General features: G+C 39.5%; 1 protein-coding gene across 3 annotated transcripts; it reads left to right on the top strand.

The window, feature by feature from the left end:
- The first annotated feature begins 71 nt into the window (after positions 1 to 71).
- Positions 72 to 16302, top strand: grb14 (growth factor receptor-bound protein 14). 3 transcript variants are annotated; one of them, XM_088315149.1, is made up of 15 exons: positions 72 to 168; positions 2256 to 2438; positions 3011 to 3134; positions 9244 to 9400; positions 10538 to 10659; positions 10731 to 10805; positions 11699 to 11836; positions 12977 to 13087; positions 13187 to 13282; positions 13940 to 14002; positions 14594 to 14710; positions 14817 to 14883; positions 15107 to 15194; positions 15292 to 15385; positions 15690 to 16302. In XM_088315149.1, exons 2-15 carry the CDS (start codon positions 2287 to 2289, stop codon positions 15834 to 15836), a joined length of 1551 nt encoding a protein of 516 aa, XP_088171275.1. In that variant the 5' UTR covers positions 72 to 168; positions 2256 to 2286; the 3' UTR covers positions 15837 to 16302. The 3 variants fall into 3 exon arrangements, with proteins under 3 accessions (XP_088171275.1, XP_088171276.1, XP_088171277.1); XM_088315151.1 differs by lacking the exons at positions 72 to 168; positions 2256 to 2438; positions 3011 to 3134 and adding exons at positions 6214 to 6280; positions 6392 to 6462; XM_088315150.1 differs by lacking the exons at positions 12977 to 13087; positions 13187 to 13282.
- The last annotated feature ends 3269 nt before the right edge of the window (positions 16303 to 19571 follow it).

The raw sequence follows: 19571 nt of genomic DNA, 5'->3' as shown, positions 1-19571 counted from the left end.
CGAATTGCTGAAATCGGACACTGCAAACAATCGAGTGTGCACTCAGCAAGGCGGGTGACACATTTCGCGTCGCGCCGAAAGCACCTGACAACTCTCTCGGTGTCGCTCGGCACCACCGAGGAGGTTGATGTGAACGTTTGGTTTGCCATGGGAAATTCCACTCGCAAGGTATGTGATCTTTTTTTGGGGGGCGGGTTGAATTTTATTTGATGCTGGTCAACAGAGATGGATTTTTACCTTTTATTTATTTGGATGTGTCTTTGAGTTTGGAAAGCTTGCGGAATACTGATTTATCTATACGTTGTGTTTCATAGCGATGACGTTTCACAAAAAAATGAATTATACTCTTACAACCTGTTACTGAATTTAACTCTTGATTCATAATTCTTTTCTAAATATTTCCATTTTACATTTTTTTTTCTGATTTTGATTTGTTGACCAGGGTTAACTTTGTTTTTAACTTATTCCCTCCCATTGACGGGTATTTACGTCAAAAAGTCCATTTATTTTACCTATGCCTCAGTGAATGAGTTAATCATAACGACATTGGCAAACATCTAATTTTACTTACAGTAAAAAAACAATGGGCAACATTTGTTCCTAGTTTCAAGTGAATTGAACTGTGACATTAGCAATGCGAGCCTGAGGGCACTATGACGTCAATTCCCTTTGACAGCAAAATAAATATTCAATCGCTTCTTCGGAGTTGGTTTTTTTGTCTGGAAGATTTTTTTTAGGTCTGTTTTTATTTTAGGTTGATAAGAATGCACTTAATATTGTTTTGTTTCCGAGTCATAACAGCGGCGCCGGTAATGCAAAGCAAATTTTCCAAACAATGCAACATGTTTTTTGCAGAGAGACATTGTCGGCATTTAAAGCTAAAGGTCCACATGTAATGCACTGGTTAAGGTTTATTAAAGTATCAATACAGACTGATTAATCATTAGACAGCACACATCCACTGGCTGCCTTTTCTTTCACCCCCGACCCCCAACACACACACGCGCGCACAAATAAAAAGCCGACTGCTGAGCCGGTTATTTTTATACTACCTCATACCTGCTACACTGTAAGTATACAGTCGGTGTAAAGGGCAATTTAGATCCGTTGTGCAAAGTCCAGCACAGAAGGGCGTTCCAAAGCTGAACAGTAGTTTGCTCAGTGCACTGCAGCAGACTCACAATTTGTGTGTTGGTTACAATGGGTATAAAAATCTACACACCCTTGTTCAAATGCTGTTGATAAAGTCGTATTGTAGCGTATAATCTGTTAAAAAATTCAATAGATATCAGCGCAAAAGTCAAAATAACTAATACGGTGGTTGCGAAAGTGTGCACACCCTCATCACTGGGGATCAACCAATCAAATTCAATTGAATGTGAAATGGAAGTCGGCACACACCTGCCAGCATCTGAAGTTGCCTCTGAATTAAAGTTTTGATGTCCTAGTGAGCTTTTCCTGATTTTTTTTTTTTTGCTTTCTAGCAGAAGCGTGAACGTTTCTTGACTGGTAATTTGAACTGCTCATAATTCCCCTACGGCCCCAGTTCCCTTCCAGCTGGAGAATGCTGAATGTGATTGGTTCCTACGCGACACTGTGGTTCCTTAACACTATGATGCCACTAGATGGCAGCAAAACAACACTTGTATTGCACGAACCTGCGCACAAAACAGAAAATAGGTGTGTTTCAGCCCGTCTGCATGCACGTGAATTTTCAATTTCCGAAATATATGGGAGGTCATTTTGTCCAACTGTAAGTTTTGGTGATTTAAAAAAAGTTAAACTTTATTTTATATACATATATTTTTATAATTTTTTATTATTTTTTTTTACAGCAATTCTATCATTTGCTGTCACAAATAATAATGAAATATTGTAATCCTGAAATCTTAATAATCTAAATACTGCGCAATATGCATCAAACTTTGCAACTGGTTAGTCTGCATATAAAAAGAAGGTCACTGACATGTCCAAAGTTGATTTCACATGTTGCTTTGTCACCATGGGGCACGACGGCGCACTGGCTAAAATATTTTAATTGCGATGGCTGGATCACATTGATGTGGGAGGGGTCGGCTTGCCCTACTGAGGCAGCCTTGTGTGGCGGCAGATGAGCCAGATGACTCATGTATACAGTATGCGTGAGTGAAGGAGCACCCTTACACAATCACACACTACAGTACACTCAGTCACTCCGCTGCTAACCGCTGGTCTCGTCTGACCCTCCCGCCTGACCCCGTTCCCCCTCGCTATAGATGATGATGCCTTGGATTTAAGAGTGGTGATATGAATAACGCACCGGATGACTTATCTGCAAGCCTTGGAGCCAAAGCGGAGATTTACCAGAGCGGCCCGAGTAATGGGAGTGCGGCTCTCGTCTCCCTGCAAGAGCCTTTACTGACACCAAATGTCAAGAGACCACCCTGCAAATGCAACAGGTATGACATCACGGAAGCATGGCCTACTCTCGCTGTTTTGTGGGGGGGATTATGTTAAAGTCAGTGGTGCACAGGTAACTCCACTCCAAAAGCTGCAGCGAGAGAGTGTAGTCTTTGCACCTGTAATGCGCTCACTCGACGTCACGTAAAGCAACAGGGATTGTTTCAACAGCAAAAGTCGAGCGTGTTGTAATCAAAGCTGACAGCCGTCGCTTTGCGGGAGTTTATGAGTTACTCAGTAACTGCGCTGTTTGCAGAGTGGCCTGGGAAGTCAAGAGAGGAACCGGTTACATTAAGAAGAAAAGAAAAAAAAAATCAGAGGCTATACTAGCTCAGGGGTGGAGAAACGGTTTATATATATATGTATATATACGTAGATGTATACGTATATATCTACGTATATATATATATATATGATTTAAAAATTGCAATTTTAACATTGCATTCTGCTGCACTGCCGATTTGAATTTGATCATTTGTTCAGCCCTATTTTTTTCTGTTGCGTGAGTATTTGATGGCTAATATTTCAAACACTGCAAAACCATTTGACTCCTTTTGGTTCTTTTCACCAGGTTAAAAAAAGAGTCCAGTGAAGTGTCACCTGGTCCGCCTTCTCTTCCTGACGGGGCTGCACCTACTCTGTCGCACTCCGCCCCTGACTCTTCGTTACCTTGGACCAAGTCAAGTACAACTCAGGTAAACTCTGTTCCATCGATTTGTTATTTTGGTTACTCTGGCTCCTTCGCACATTCCAGAAAGATTCATAGTGGGTTCATTGAAGACACAATTGTCCAAGGTGTGACTAAACCGCTAAGTATGAATGTGAGCAAATGTACAATTGAGGTCAAATAGCACTTATTTTTTCTTTTTTAAAAGGTTGAGTGCATAAGGATGCTGTAATTGACCAATTTCCCCACTAGGTAGTGCAGTTACATTCTAATTTGTCCCCGAGAACATTTAAACACAGTTCATTGTGATAGTTGGGGTCATGTATGACCTTTTTTTGGTTTCCTTTGCCCCCATCCCCCAAAAATGACTTCAACTTAATTCTCGAGTTCAACTGTGTCAGAATTGGGGTCAGTTAAAGTGGCTCCTTCAAGGCAAAAACTCCACAACTAAGTTTGAGTACATTACAATCGAAATGCAACCGTCAACTGGGTGTGTTTAAAATGATGACCACTTTGGAAACACATGTCCAGCGGAATCAAATTGTCGTGCCAATAAAAAGAAAGCAAATGTGCCAACTCTCGAGGAATACCGCATGCCAGAAGTCGTAACCAGTCACATTCTTGTTTCTCTGAAGGAAAGGCGGGGGGAATAAAAAGAAGGATGTCATTTCCCAGGGTTGTAAATGTTGTACAAAGCCCAAATCTGTCACGCTACAGCATATGAGCTGCAATTAGATGCCGATTCCTTTCAATAAGTCTTTCTAATTTTGGAGTAACTATACATACTTTATGTAAATCAATCCAATGTCGAGTCTTTGTTGTATTTTTTTTTTTTTTTTTAATGTGGAACTCTTGCTAGCTCCACGCTGGAGCGCCTGAGAAAACAGAAGCTCTCAACAGTATAGCAAACATGCTAACTTGCTGTCGTATTAGTCGTTCTTGGCAGTGGATAAAGAATATATGCCTGTGATTATTTTTTTTTTAATATTGTCTGTCTACCTGTGTTGCGCTTCTGTTTGTATTCAAATATCCGTTGCTTAATGGGTTAAAACAACACAGATGCTAAGTATTAGCCTGTTTTGTTAGCATTAAGCTAAAAGGACATCCATTTGCCAGGGTAATGTCTGTCTTTCAAATACAAGAATTCATTTTGGGCATGTTGGGTAATCTTTCTCTAAGGTTGGGTTATGTTTTTGGATTGGGCTAAAGATTGCATTTGGTTAAGAAAAAGCAGGTCGCCATTTTCAACATCTTTCTGTACTGAAATTGAAGTCAATTTAACGTGACAATCAGCAACTCTTTTTGAGAGAATTTTTTTTTTTTTTTTTTTTTAAAGCACAGCCACAATAAATGACTGCTGCCCCTGTTGGGTCAAAACTCTTGACCCAATGTGCAGGGGGGTCAAATTCTCTACCCAAAGCACTGGATATAAATAACTCAGCATTGTCTCTGCCCCTTTTGGGTTCAACCCTGGGTTAGTTGGCCATTTCACCCAATTTGGGTTACCGGTGACCCAACGGTTTAGTTACTTGTCGTTCCCGAGACTCCAATTGAAATAAACATGACTTAGTGATGCGAGTAAATTTAACATCCCATTCTCCTTCTTCACTTTTTAGCTCAACTGCAACATTTCTGCTTTGACAGCTTAAATTGTAGTTCAACTATTTTTAGGAGGCTATTTATAGTCAATTGCAATCCACGGAACTGCAAACATCATTTTTGAATGAAAAGGCCTGTCGGAGACGTTTTCTCGCATGCTTGAATTGTACAGTTTTTGTTCGCACGCGTACATACTGTATGTTCATTTACGGTCTTGCTAATTGATCCCGCTCTGGGATCTCGATTGGATCGTACCCGGTCAAGGACATTGTGTCTCGAGCCGCCTTTGTTATGGGAGCAGTGGAGACTTTGTTATCATCTGGGCTCCATTAATTCCAATTCATTTTAGCTGTGTGATAAGTGGCAGCGTCTGACTGTCTGGACTCTCACCAGTCCGGGTGCCGTGTTGGGAGATAAAAGTCCACCCTGTTATGAGAAGGCTGCTCCTTCTCCTTTTCTCTTCTATTGCTGCTTTCAAGTCTTATGAGTGGCCAGGGTGGACCAGGATCGGTGCCAAAGTGTCCAAACGTCACTTTGGGGTTAAATATACGACATGTGCTATATTTGTTTGCAAAGAGGGAGGATGATGCTGAAAAAAAAGTCATGTATGGTTTAAAGTTGAGTTCACGTATTGCAGCGATTTGGGGACCTGGTGACAAAGCAGTGAAAATATTAATAACGACTCTCATTGGCGCTATTTGGTACGTCCCAAAATATTGAGGATTCGTGATAATTGCAACAATGTCCGAAAACCAAAGACCCCCTACAATTTTTTTGCGACCTGTCTGTGAATCCGCTTGCCACTGCTTTAAGCATCAGCTATCTAAACACAAACAGTGACAGAAGTGTACACAGACCACATAAGGATACTCACAGGGGATATATTCTTTATCCTCTGTGTAGAATGAGTACATTTTACTACAGCTCAATTTTGTCGGTGAAGCAAATGGTTATCTTTAGCTTTGACCAAACTTGTCAAAACATTTCTCGTCATGTTGTGAGCTAGTGTTCTTTTTTTACCTACGATGTCAGGACATCATTTAATAACGGGCTGGAAAAGGTCATTTAACGTTGAGTTCTCCGTGTGTGTATATTTTTACACTTATCAGTGATACGGTTGGCTTGCTCTGATATGATCTGCTTTTTTTTTTTTTTTTTCGCAAAGCAGTCTTGTTAGCTTTTAGAAGTTGTCATACGGCTCTCTTGAGTACCTAACGAAATGCACAGCAAGTTTACGACAATTAGGACAATCGCCCGCTTGACAACTTCTAGAAAAAAAAAATGTTCTCGTCATTCTCCGTTCTGCAAGCTTGTGACTGGCGAGTGTATGAATGATCATCACATTTCTCTTACCCTCTGTGGCCTTGGGTGTTGAAATAAAATGAAAATAAAAACATGTTTGTTGCAGACTTTGCGTTGGGGGGGGGGTGGAAAAAAAAACGTGGCGAGAGAATGGGAAGCTTTTGCTTTCCAAGGGCAAAGGAGGAGTTTGTGTTTTGGGGAGGAAACATGACTTGTTTCTCACACTTGCGTCGCAACAGATTTCCCTCCTTCCTGAATGTCGCGCCACTTACTGTAAGTCACCCGAATACTTTTCATATACTTGTCTGGTCGGCACTTCTTCGATAACAAATATCATCCAAAAGAGTGACTATGTCTGGCTGTTTTTTCGGCTCGTCCCTGAAGACTGCAGCATGAACTTCCGTGCAAGAAGAGTGACCTTGCCTGCTATCACGCCTCTTTGTCTGCACAAGCGGGTAGGGACGTTATTCTTCTTTACAAGCAACCTAAATCTTAGTTGCCTCTCATTTTGTTTTTTTCCACGCTGGACATATAGTTGAATATGAAATCAAAGTCATTATGACGTCAGGAAGTTACCAATGCGGCTTTTATTTCAATTTCATTCTAATTAGCCGGATAGTTTGTGTGTTTGTGCAGGATGGGATTGTCTTCAATGGTTAACTCATTCAAGTAATTAAAATGGATCTTTGACGTCTTTTGCCGTCAATGGAAGTAAATGAGTTAACAATGTGCTTTACGTTTTTTTTTTTTTTCACAAATATTATATTCATACTCCAAACTTCAGATAATCATCGACTGCATTGCTTGCGCGTGTCTACGTAATATTACTACAATTAAAATAATAAACTTCAATTCGAACCTCAATTTAATTCCAAAACGCTAATTGAACTTCTATTGGTTTCATTTTTGAATATTGAATAGAATTTGATTCATCACTTCCAGACTCACATTGTAGATATCATAAAACTTGTTTTTTTTTTTTCATAGCTGTAGTAGTGTCCTGGGAAAGTTTTAGTTTTCCCGCCTTTGTGCTGTACATGACTGAAAGTTTAAAAAAAAAAAAAAATGAAGCAACTACCCTAAGTACTGAAATAATAGGGATGCAAACACATATGGAAAGTGAAAATGAAAGTTTATATTTTGCCAAAAGCGTGATGCCTTTCCATTAAACTCAACATGAGACTGTCACTGTCACTGCTGTTCTTCTGGCATCGATTGTAAACGAGTTTTCATTTTTGTTCTAATTACCTGCTAATTCACATGGCGGCATGTGGAGAGCGCTTCGTTACAGCTCCAGCTGGTGCAAAATGCACTATTGAAATAAAATTGTAGTGTATTTTTTCTTCATTATTTTTCTAAGACAGCATTATGCTTGCCCCCTGGTGGCCAACTTCTGAACAGCACAAGGAGCAGCACAATTGAATTGGAGCATCACATCATAATGCCGTAACATCATTTATTACTTTCTATTTATGTAATTATTTTATTTTTATAAATCATATTATAAAAGCGCTATTTTTTTTGGGGGGGGGGCTGAAACGACTTCTACTCACGTCTTAAAGCACCACTGTATGCATGTTTCTGCGCAATGCACTTGAATGTCAGGCGTGTGACTTAGCCGCGGTTGACTGATGGCGACAATAAAAAAAAAAAAAAAAAAGGCGACATTAAAGTGAAAAGGGGCAGTTAAGCAAAGGTTATCCGCTTTTGCGGCGACTCGCCGCCAGTTGCTTGTGCGCCTCCACAAAGCTGGAGGCCACCTCCTCACCATCACTCAGATAGAGCCGCAGCTGTGGGGGTGCGGTTCAAGGTTAAAGCAGACGAGTCTAATTGGCCAAGTGGCTCACACTGTCCCATCCTTGAGATCAGGTCAACAAGACCATTCAGCCGTGCACGCTCACAACGTGGAGATTTACGCTTTGCCTGCCGCACTGACTGTTTTCTTCCGGCCGACACTACGTGCAAGTTGCACTCTTGCAATTTCAACAATTCTCCCGTTAACGTGTAATAATGCGCTTTTTTTGGGGGGGGGGATTATTCATGCTGTTTATTCATACATACATAACCCAATGTGCTGGGTTATTCAAACCCAAGATAACAAATGTGTAATAACAACCCATGCTGATATGTTAAAATAATCTTACATTAAATTTCCCTCCACTTAACTAAACGGTCAAAAATGTTAATCAACTTCAGCTGTTCAGGTCACACAAACTACATCTTTAATCTGCTGGGTCAAAATAACGAATCCAATTTTGGGTCAAAGTAACCCAATCTGCTCCAAATCCACAGCCTTGTATCTTCATATTGCAAGAACGATGATGATGGTGACCTCGTCTCAGCACAAATTTGGCGCGTCGTGTCAAATCCGGGCCTATTCAGTTGAACGTGAATATTATTATATTATTCTCATTTTTTTCTCTCTCACTTTCCATGTTGTGCAGTTGGGTGAATTACGCTGGGTCATGTTTGGGATCCCACAAAAAAAAAAAAGATTGAATTTCTGCGCATGTGAGGACCCTCAAAAGACACTTTAATTGTCAAAAATGAAATAATGCGGCGATTACTCCGTCACTTTCCGTGTTGTATCGCCACCGCTTTCACTCTAGTGAAGGTCTATTTGCTTCTTTGAAATCATTTCTCTGGACACCCCGTTTGTGTTCGTCCTCCGTAAGAGAAATCCACTTGAACGCGTCTTTCACCTCCGTCAAGCGAGGCAACTTTTGTCCTGGAATTCTCGGCTTTCTTTTGAATCTCCACTCCAACACAATGGCAGCTTTACAGATGCCGTGCCTCCTACCACGAGCGGAAGAAGAGGCGTCCGACGGATTTGTTTGTTCAAGTGGACGATGCAATGGAACGAATAATGAACTGCCTATTAAAGCGAAGGCCACCGCTTGAGGAAATTCCATCGTTCGTTGCATTTTGCCACTTTTTTTTTTTTTTATGCCTTGCTTCAAGTGTCTTTCCATCAAAATCTTTTATTACACTTGTGTCGCTCCTCTTTTACATGGATGCAGACTACTTGTCCTTGTCTCCATTTTTTTTTTTTTTTTTTTTTTTTGTAATCCCCGTCTGAATCACGTATGTCGTCCCTTAGACCCGCTCCAAAACGCTGAGTTTAACTTCACAAGGTCAAACGGCAATGAAACGAGTCTTCTATCCGCTCATGATCCGATACAATTTTTCTTTTTTAAAAAAGTTTTGATTGACATCCACTGCTTGTTGTTTTGCAGGTAATTAAGATTTATAATGAAGACAACACCAGCAGGGCGGTGGAAGTCCCCAATGACATTGTTGCCCGGGACATATGTCAGCTGTTTGCCTTGAAGAGCCACTGCATCGACGAACACAGCTTGACGCTTTACGAGCATCTTTCCCATCTGGGAATTGGTGAGTCTTGCACACAAGTAATTCCGCACACTGTAATTATTTTACCTAGAATGCTCGGGAAATGTTGAGTGGAGCGCAGAGTGGAGGAGGCGGGGGCGGGAAAAAGGAGTGAGTGCCGATAAAAATGATAAAAGCATTTTTACAATTTTTTGTAGTCATGGGAAAATGAAGCTTCAAATTTGCTTCATGAAGCAGTTGTTGTATTTTTGAGTCCTGCAGATGGCGCTGTTGCTTTAAATAAATGGTTGCAGCCCAATGTTGAACCGAGAGTGCCCCCTACTGGAGGCCAAAAATACTACAACTGGTTCATGAAGCAGATTTGAAGCTTCATGTTTCCCATCACTACTGTCGGGTTTCACCGAAGTTATGCGCCGCTTATCAGAAGCTAATATTAAGGCTAATCAAGTGTATTTAAATGACACTCATTGCAGCTCTGCTTACCTTTTGCCTTTCATATGATGTCACAAGGGACGTCGCACGCGCGGGAGATGCATGATATTTTTTTTTCCTGATAATGTAGCCTGGCCTTTGCTTGAAAGTGGCTCTGGAACTTCACCCAGCCTAGCCAACAAGTCACTGGCTGAGAAATGTTTATTATGTGCGTTGTTTTTAAAAGTATGTTCATTTTTGACCATTGTAGAGAAATGACTGCACAACTACTAAACACGATTCAAATCTGTGAGAGTCATTTTTACGCAATTACAATTCAACTGAATAGATTCGATGTTCCATAGTTCAAAGCTATTTTACCAAAAAATGAATAAATGAATTCATAATCAATTTAAATGAGGGAAAACTTGCCCCCTGATGTCAATGTTAAGAGACATCATAATTAGTTACTGTACAATATGAGGCATGGATGTGTGAACATAAAAAAAAATTACAAACAATTTTCTTTGGAATACATGAATGATAAAATAATAATTCATGCAGAGTTCCTTGACTCAAGGGTGATGCTTTATCTGCAGATTACACCAAAACTAATAATAAAAAAATAAAAAATTACCATCCACTAAGCGGACGAGTTAATTGATTTGAAAGACAATATATTGTAGGTAGTGCTGAGACACTTAAAAAAATAAAAATATATATTTTAATAAAAAATCAAGCAAAGTTCCTCCCTCTTTTCCCGACTAGAGCGAACAATCGAGGACCATGAGTCTATTATGGAGGTCATGTCCAGCTGGGGGATGGATGAAGACAACCGGCTCAATTTTCGGAAGAACTACGCCAAATATGAGTTTTTCCGGAAACCTTTGGTGAGTTTGTCACATTTCCATCATTGTCTCTTTTGTGAGCCAAACATGAAATGGAACTGAAATTCTTGCAGGACTTCTTCCCTGACCGCATGGTGTCCATATCCGGTGAAGACAACGGGGCGGTGGATTACTCTCAACTTGTAGAGGTGCCAACTCTGAACTCTCTTTTTCCGCACACACACATGGGTAGAGATTTTGTTTGTGAGCTATCGTGGCGTTATATGAAAATCAATACAAGTTGCACAATTGTAATAGTTTTAGATTTTTCATTATACTTATTTTTATTACGTTTTGACTTTTTTTTTTTTTTTTTTTTTAAATTTGTTACATTTTACTCATTCGCTGCCATTGACGGATTTGGACGACAAAAAGTACATTCATTTTACCTCGGCTGGCAGTGAATGAGTTTAAACTAGGTTCCTCCGGCAATTTCATTGTATTAATTTTTTTGGGGGGAAAATGCTTCATTTTGATTCTTTTAAATTAATTTTCGTATTTGTCTCGCTAACTCTTGTGTAATAAAGTAAAGCAAGCAGCGATTCTCCAGCAACTGTTTTTGCGGCAATATTCCTCAGTATTTAAAAAGGGAGGCGTTTTTCAAGTCGGGTATTTCTACCAAATGAATAGTTTAAAAAAAATAATAATAATAATAATTTCAGTTTCCTGATTAAAAAAATAAAAAATTACACACTTAGCTTGTTAGTGAAGAATAGGCCATCTTGGCTCTTGTCCTCCTTTAATAACGTCTGCTTAGCTCATCCGCGAAAAATAAATAAGATCGCAGTTGAGTGTGAGGCTCTGTCTGTATTTTATGGTTCTAATTCTTTCGATTTCTTTTTACCCGTGACATTATTGTATGTTTTTATAAAGTAAAATATTACAAAGGGTGATTTTACTTAAAAAAAAAAAATGTCATTCATTTAAACACGGATTCATGACTATCAAATGACGTCAAATTTTCCCGCCCAAGTGCGTACGTGTAATCTTGATGTTCTCAGCCTTCATTTCTGAACAAATCTCTTTATTTTCTCACCAACAGACCTTTCTCAGCTCCAGCACCTGCCCGGAGATTCATGGACATCTCCACGCCAAGGAGCCGAGCAAGAAGTCCTGGAAGAAGTTGTACTTTATCTTGCGCAGGTCAGGGCTTTATGTCTCCAGCAAGGGAACTTCTAAGGTCAGTGCACGTAGATAACTCTCACTTTTATTTTCTTCCTTGCTTCGTTGCTGCTTGGAGCGTCAAGCGCTTTCCAATATTTTGGTTCATTCGCGTCGTGCCGCAAGGACGGCAAAATATATATATATATTTTTTTAATATGCCGTTGTGCAAATGATTTATTTATTTATTTATTTATTTTTAAAGAATGTTTCTCGTATCCGAGCATCATTATCACTCAAGCACTTGTGTTGAGGAGATTGCACATTTAGCGGCAGCTCACGGACCAAACATTGGGACAGGAATAGAAAAAAAAAAAAAAAAACCATCATCCTTTTTATCTGGGTAGATTTGTTCTAGTTGTTCTAGTTTGTCGACACAAAAGGTCAGCAGTTCATCTGGTGTTCTATCTCGGTCATGTTTCAAGGGAGTAGTGGAACGGGCTGAACTTGATTTGCCTTGCAGCAGCCTAAAGGCATTAAGCAGAAGACGGAATGAAATTTTTTATTTATTTATTTATTTTATGGTCGTGGAAACATGGAAAATGAGTCTACAGCAGCAAGGACCGGAACATTTTGGATCGGAAATCAAAAAATCAAAAAATGGGGTCGAAATGCCGACTGATTTATTTCCAGAATTGCGAAAGTTTTGCGTTGGTCCTCGTTTGATGGCGCATGTTTGTGGTTTTGCTTATGCGTGTTCTTCTGACCGCGGCGGGTTCCATAAAATGCATTGACATTAAGAATTTCACCGCAGGTCATGACAAGGTCATTAAAACATGCCGACAAATCTTTTTACCTGCTACAGTGGACCTTTGTTGTCAGTGGCGCTTTATCGCTCTTGTGTGAGCACAAACACTAAAACGCTGCGCTATTACTTGAAAAGGGAGGGAGTCGAAACACATGAATGTGTCACATGAAAGCTGAACAATGGCAGTCTTTGTACGTGTGTGGTTTTTTTTTTTTTAATTATTCCTGTGCAGATTCATCTTTGCAACTCTTGGCCTGTCTCTAGTTGGGCTTCGCTTAAACGCCACCTCCTTTATTTTAATTCAGCGCAACTTTTTTAATTTTTTTTATTATAGAGCATTTTAAAGAAAATAACTGCAGCTGCACACACACACACCAAAATAAAATGTAATGATTAATTGCAATCGTACAGGAGCCATGGCATCTTCAGTTCATCGCCGACTTGACCGACTCAAACGTCTACACTTTGTTGTCAGCCAAAAAAGCACACGGGGCTCCGACTGACTTTGGCTTCTGTGTCAAGGTATTGTTTGCATTCATCCGTCACCACTTACTTTTTTATGTTAAAAAGATTATCAGATTGTGATTTTTTTTTTTTTTGTGGGCGACATCGTCTTTGTAGTCCATAAAGTGCACTTCATCCCGGGAAATGAAGCTGCTGTGTGCCGATGATGAGCAGACCAGGACGTGTTGGATCACAGCTGTGCGATTGTTCAAGGTTGACTTGGATTCGACTATTATTTCTCATATCTGCCATGGATAAAATTAAATGAATTATTTACAATTTCGTGGCTAGCCCATTTACATTTTTAGAAGTTAATCTTGATGCCTAACTAGATTATTAGTCAAGTTTTTTTTTTTTTTGTCTGTACTTGTACTCGAACATGACTAAATGCAGCGATACTAACACACCAATACTCCTTTACATGCCTGACAGAAAATCCTAGCAGGTACTAATACACACTGCATGTACTCCTTTTACACAGTGCCCCCTAGTGTTTAGGCTGTGAAATCATTTTGCTGGAAAATCCTGCATTTGATTGTTCAAATATCTTTAGTGACTAGTTGTTACGTGAACGAGTGTTACTTTTGAATGAAACTTATTCTTGTGGTTCAGAAAAGTTTTAGTTTTGTTATTTTAAACAATATTTGATGATTGCTGAGGTGGATCACGACAAGGTACTGTCGTGTACTAAAAATAAAAAAGCTAGGAGCTAAAAGCAAAATTGTTTCTTGGAGCTGTTTTAAAAAATAAATAAATAAATAAATAAATACATTTTTAATATTTTTTTAATATATTTTTTGGGGGGCAGCAGATCATTTCCATAGTAGAAATGACTTTTGTATATCAAACATATGTACTTTTCTCTTTCAGTATGGGATGCAACTGTACCAAAACTTCATGCTACCGCACCAAAAACAAAAAGCTTCCCCAATGGTAAGCCGTTTTTCTCAATGTTGTTAAAAGTGGATCAAGTATAATATTATGATTTCCGCCTATGTCCATTCAGCATTTACAAAAGTTTAGCTCCCACCGTGAACTTTTGTCAATTGTGTCAAATCAAAAAAATCACGGGTATTTCTTTCGCTTTACAAATAAGGAGAAGCTAAGCAATGCTGTAGTAGGAGTTTTCGTATAAACGGTTCGGACAAACGAGGCACCTTTTACTTAATGATATCTCAGAATAGCCTTAGACCCGGCTGGTGGGCGTGGGATATAGATAACGTATGTTCATGAACTCTCTGCCGACTAAAAATAACACTCTCAGACGCTCTCAAACGGCTCCTTTCTTGACCTCATACATACATAGAGATAGATAGAAATAGATATTTTTTAATTCACCGCGAAAATTAAAAAAATAATATATAATATAATAATAAAAATATTTTTATAAGAAATCATGGCATGATAGTTGCAAAACAACGTAGCGTTCCAAACCCCCAAAATAAACGGCGACGGATAAAACATTAAGTGCACTTCTTTCGATGTCACAAGTGTGTTGAAATGAAACGTGATGCGTCGTTTCAGCGGAGCATCTCCGAGAACTCCCTGGTGGCCATGGACTTCTCGGGCCAGAAGAGTCGGGTGATCGAAAACCCCTCGGAGGTTCTCTCTGTGGCCGTGCAGGAAGGCTTGGCGTGGAGGGTGAGTTCCAGTAGACGACAAAAAAAAAATTCCAATTGTGTAAAAACAGGTTTGACGATGCAGACTGAATTGTCTTCTATTTTTTTTTTTTTTTTTTGTCTTTTAGAGGAAAAGCTGCCACCGACTGAGCGCACACGGAAGCCCTTCTGCATCCCAGAGCTCACTAAATATCGGTTGGCTTTTACTTATTTAATTTTCTGTGCTGCTTGTTAGATTCTGTTATAGGGCTGCAGGGATTGGCTATTTTTAGAATCTTTTAATAATTCTTAGGTGGTCGTACGCAACTCTAAATTGGGACTGTGAAAACCTCTGGAAAAAAAAAAAAAAAAACGATTGCCTCAAATACTGAATGAGCAATTGCGATTTAATTGCGATTTATTGTTTCCTGCACTGCAGCTCTCCATTTAGCTCAGCCCTGGTTCCACGGCAAACTTTCACGGGATGAAGCTCAGCATCTGATCACTCAGCAGGGTCCCGTTGATGGGTAAGACGCGAAATTATCAGTCGTTGTCCAGAAGCGAGGGAAATACGAGAATGGTTTAAAAAAAAAAATAATAAAATAATCATAATATTGTTTTCAGGTTATTTCTTCTGAGGGACAGTCAGAGCAACCCCAAGACTTTTGTCCTGTCATTGTGCCACATGCAAAAAGTCAAACACTTCCAAATCTTACCCGTGAGTACCCTGGACTGTCTTTTATGGTGCTCATTCTGGTTTTGCTGTCGGGTTGAGTCATGTCCACTTGGGTGTCTTTAGCATAATACACACCCAGTGGTATGTTGACTCACAACTGCCGGGTTAAAAGGAACCCAAATTTCCAAAAGGAAACAAGCCAATGTTGGGAAAGTCGAGCCACAGTTGTTAATGCGTCATGCAGCTGGAAATTCACGGCTTTTTCATTTTATGACTTTTCAAATTATGAGACTCACAATTGATTGTCCGTCTTCTTTGCATCTTCAACCTTCCCAACATTCGGCAGGTGGATGACGCCGGCGAGTTATCCTACAGCCTCGACGACGGTCACACGCGCTTCTCAGACTTAATTCAGCTGGTGGAGTTTTACCAGCTGAACCGCGGCGTGCTGCCCTGCAAACTCAAACAACACTGTACGGGGACCACCCTGTGACGAGCTGCGGGACCCCCACCACCTTTATGGACGCTCACCCGCTGTGATTTTGTGCACGGACGCAAAATTATGCAAAGACCGGACTGGCTTGCAAGGTGCGTCATCCACTGGCTGAAAGAGCAAAGTTTGACGCCGTTTATTTGACTGTCGGCTCTCACTGTATTATGCCAAATGATTAGAAGTTAGAATTCTGAATTCAGGTATACATTTTGCAATGCAAGTTTTCTATTCAATCTATGTTTATATATATAAATATATATATATATATATATATGTATATAAATATATGTATATATATATATATATATATACATATATATATACATATATATATATATATATATATATATGTATATATATATATGTATATATGACATTATGTTTTTTGTTGTCCAATATTTTTTCTGCGGTGAATGTCATCAAGTGTTTGAAATATTTGTAATAAATATTTTTGTTTGATATGTCACAGATGCAAGGTAGGAATTCTGTTCTTCAAGTGCTACTGTGGTTTTCAATCGGCTAATCCAAATATTGAAGAAATGCAAATCAAATGAAATCGAAGGAGTCAAAGAATTTTTTTTTAATATATTATAAAGATGTTTAAATATGAATTTTGTCAATATAATTCATGCATAAGTGCATGTTAATCATTTTTTTCAGTTAACGCACTACCTGATGAAAACTCAAGATCTCAAGAAATTTAAATACATAAACAAGCACATTATATTTTTCATTTTTATTTTCTAAAAAAAAAAAAAATCTTCATGCGAAAAATACTCCACTACACGTGACTTTCCCTTTGTGTGTTTATTAGGATCAAATAATTGCATTTCCCATTCGAATTTCCAGAAGGTTCTCTAGGCAAATATTCTCAGATGTAAGATGAGTTGAAAAAGACCAAGAAACAACATTGACTAAATCATTTAGAACCTGCTTTTTTATTTTTGAAACGGACATGATAAATTCAAGCTTTCTCCTGTGCACTGGACTGCATTATACATTTCTCTTAACTTAGTGCATCTTTCTCTTCACCTGACACAGTTGCTTGCTCCTTTGTTCACTTATTTATAGTGGAAACAGTTCATTATTTAACGGCTTGCCCTTATAGTTAAATTTAGTTGCTCCATATTGCTTGTGAATTCTACACGTTAACACAGCATGCCAAATGGGATTTAGTATATTCCAAATGCAGCTTTCACGTGAGCGGAGCTCAACATCGGATTTGCTGCATTCCAGGGTGCAGCTCATCTCTTGACCACTAGATGGTAGTAAAAGCATTGTGTTGGCGCCGTTCCAGTCTGACCTCACAAGTCAAGTGAACTAATCAATTGAAAGTTGGCGTTAACTTGACGAAAGTTGCAGCAATTTTCATTTGTGGATATTGCTGACAATACACGGTATCGGATTATATATATTTCTGCCCACAATATTAGGTATATGTCATAAAAAGTCATCACAAAAGAAGCACGTGGTGTTTTACTCCACTGTAAACAACAACTACAATAATAAACATGACATCGTCAAACTGATTTTTATTTTTATTCAATTCTTGCGTTAGGTCTTGTTAGAATCGATCGTAAGGATGTGTCAACCCCTAAAATGCCTTCCGTGAATTCCCTTTCTCTAAGGGTGTGAACAATTATTACAAGTGCAAGTAATGACTCATCCTTTTACTTAAGTCCGATTTTTTTTTTATTCCACCCGCTGTGAGTAAACCTCGCAAATGATTCCCCGCGCATTCCTCAAACGGGCAAAATGTCTGTTCTGCAAGCGTCCGTGTTAAACAAGCTTCTTTGTTGTGATATAAATGCAATGCCCCGACGCCTCTCTTGCTCCACTTCAATAGCGGCTTTTTTTTTTTTTTTTGAAAGGGAGCGCTCGCATCCAGGGGAGACGTGCACAAACACTGAAGTCTTAAATGTACCCCTGCTTCTTAGGTCTTGTGCTAAATGTTGTTTTGGATGTATTCCTGCCATTGATCGGCGCCTGGCTGCAGGGGGAGAGAGATGGCAGCTGGGAGAGAATGCGCTTCCTTTAATGAATTCAGCCAGCACCAACGGCCTGTGGACACTGCATTTCTTCCAGCTAAGACAGTCTCTCTCTCTCTCTCTTTCTCTCTCTCCCTCTCCCCTTGGCCCTCACGGACAACCAACAGCACTCTTTGCACTTCACATCACTCCTTGGCTTGTATTTGGCGTGCACTCTCACACAGGTGCCATCTTTACCAGTGTGTTTTATATGAAAATAATTCGCGGGGCACTGAACATTTGCTTTAATAAATTACGGTCGTAGGGCTAAACAATGAATCCGATTCAAGTTGACGTCGCAATGTATCCCATCGTTTTTTTTTTCTTTCTTTTATCCGGTTATAACTCAATTTTCGTGAGTGAATCCGCATTTGGCCACTGGGTGGCGCCACACGCGTTTAACTGTGGAAATTGGAAAGCTGAGTAAACAGGATAACGTTTCTAATTCAGCCTCATTTTTTGCGGAAGCGATTCGAACAATGATTGAATGACGCAATCTTCTTTCATGCTGTCTTTTATGCCTACAGAAAGTGACGTGTGGGTTCATTTTATCATGTAAGTCTTTTGGGAATGAGTATTGTATGTAGTTGTGATAAGTTAAGTGTGTTAGTTTGGGAAAAACTTGATATCAGTACGATTAGAGACACATCGTGGACGTTGACGATAGCGAATAAATGCTGGTGGTTTTATGATGAATAACCTTCAAAACATTCCCAAATAACCAACCAAAAAATGTTGTTTTGTGCCGTTATTCATTTGACTCAACTTTTTGGATTGAATAAAGAGTCCCAAAAAGGTTGGGTCAGGATGACCCAAGTGACCCCATTTTGACCCTTGACCTGGTTATTTTTCAGTCTATCTTCATCACAACTATTGCTACAACTCATTCTACTTGCCAGTTTCCTCATATGTCGTGTTGTGAACGCTTTTTTTTTTTGTCAAGCTGCAACGTAATGTATGAAAATGCAGAGAAAACAGCGGCGCCGTGTATTCTTCCAGATTGCGAGGGAAATGCACATTCAACAGCATTGATCGGATTATTACGACGATGACTACTACTGCCAATAGCGTGCCGTTAAAGTGCTTTTTATTTGCCAATTACGACCGTTGGCTTTTTATAGATATTGGCTGAACAATCATGTTGTTTAAAGACGTTAGCGCCGCGGTCACCGTGAGGTCATGCACACGCAACCGTTCTCTCCCTGCTGTTGAAACCGTGTCTTCCGCTGTCATTCTTAAATGAATGAATCCTGAGGGGCATAATTGTCACGCACGTCGTCTAAATGTCACCATTTCTTTTTTTTTTAATTTTACAGTCTTTATTGAATTTCTTCAAATCCAAGCTCAGTTACTGAATCGGTCCTAAAAATGCACATTGAGAAATTGGTATTCATTAGTTTGAAATTTCTCTTTGAAACGTAAGAGTGTGGACAGTGTTTCTCTTAATGCCTTTCATAAACACTTAGGCAGTGCGCGAGGTGCACGAGGGCTCTTCCACTGTGCGAGCCGCGCAGATTTATTATGTCTCCGATAATTGCCCAGACAGTTCTTGCTCTATAAACTGCCTGTCTTAAGACCCTGATCTATTTTTTTTTTTTTTAGGAGAGTCCTCTGAATTGCTGTAATGGGTACACCGTGAGCGTTGTTAATTACACGACCAACATTCCCACTCATCAAATAACGGATGTGGCGTTGTAATTTCCAGTTT

Source organism: Idiotropiscis lumnitzeri, chromosome 14 (assembly GCF_059441095.1).
Source record: "Idiotropiscis lumnitzeri isolate Australia: NSW breed Sydney's pygmy pipehorse chromosome 14, RoL_Ilum_1.0, whole genome shotgun sequence".
NCBI lineage: Eukaryota > Metazoa > Chordata > Actinopteri > Syngnathiformes > Syngnathidae > Idiotropiscis > Idiotropiscis lumnitzeri.
The sequence above is the reverse complement of the archived record's forward strand: the minus strand, read 5'-3'. Positions and strand labels throughout refer to the sequence as shown.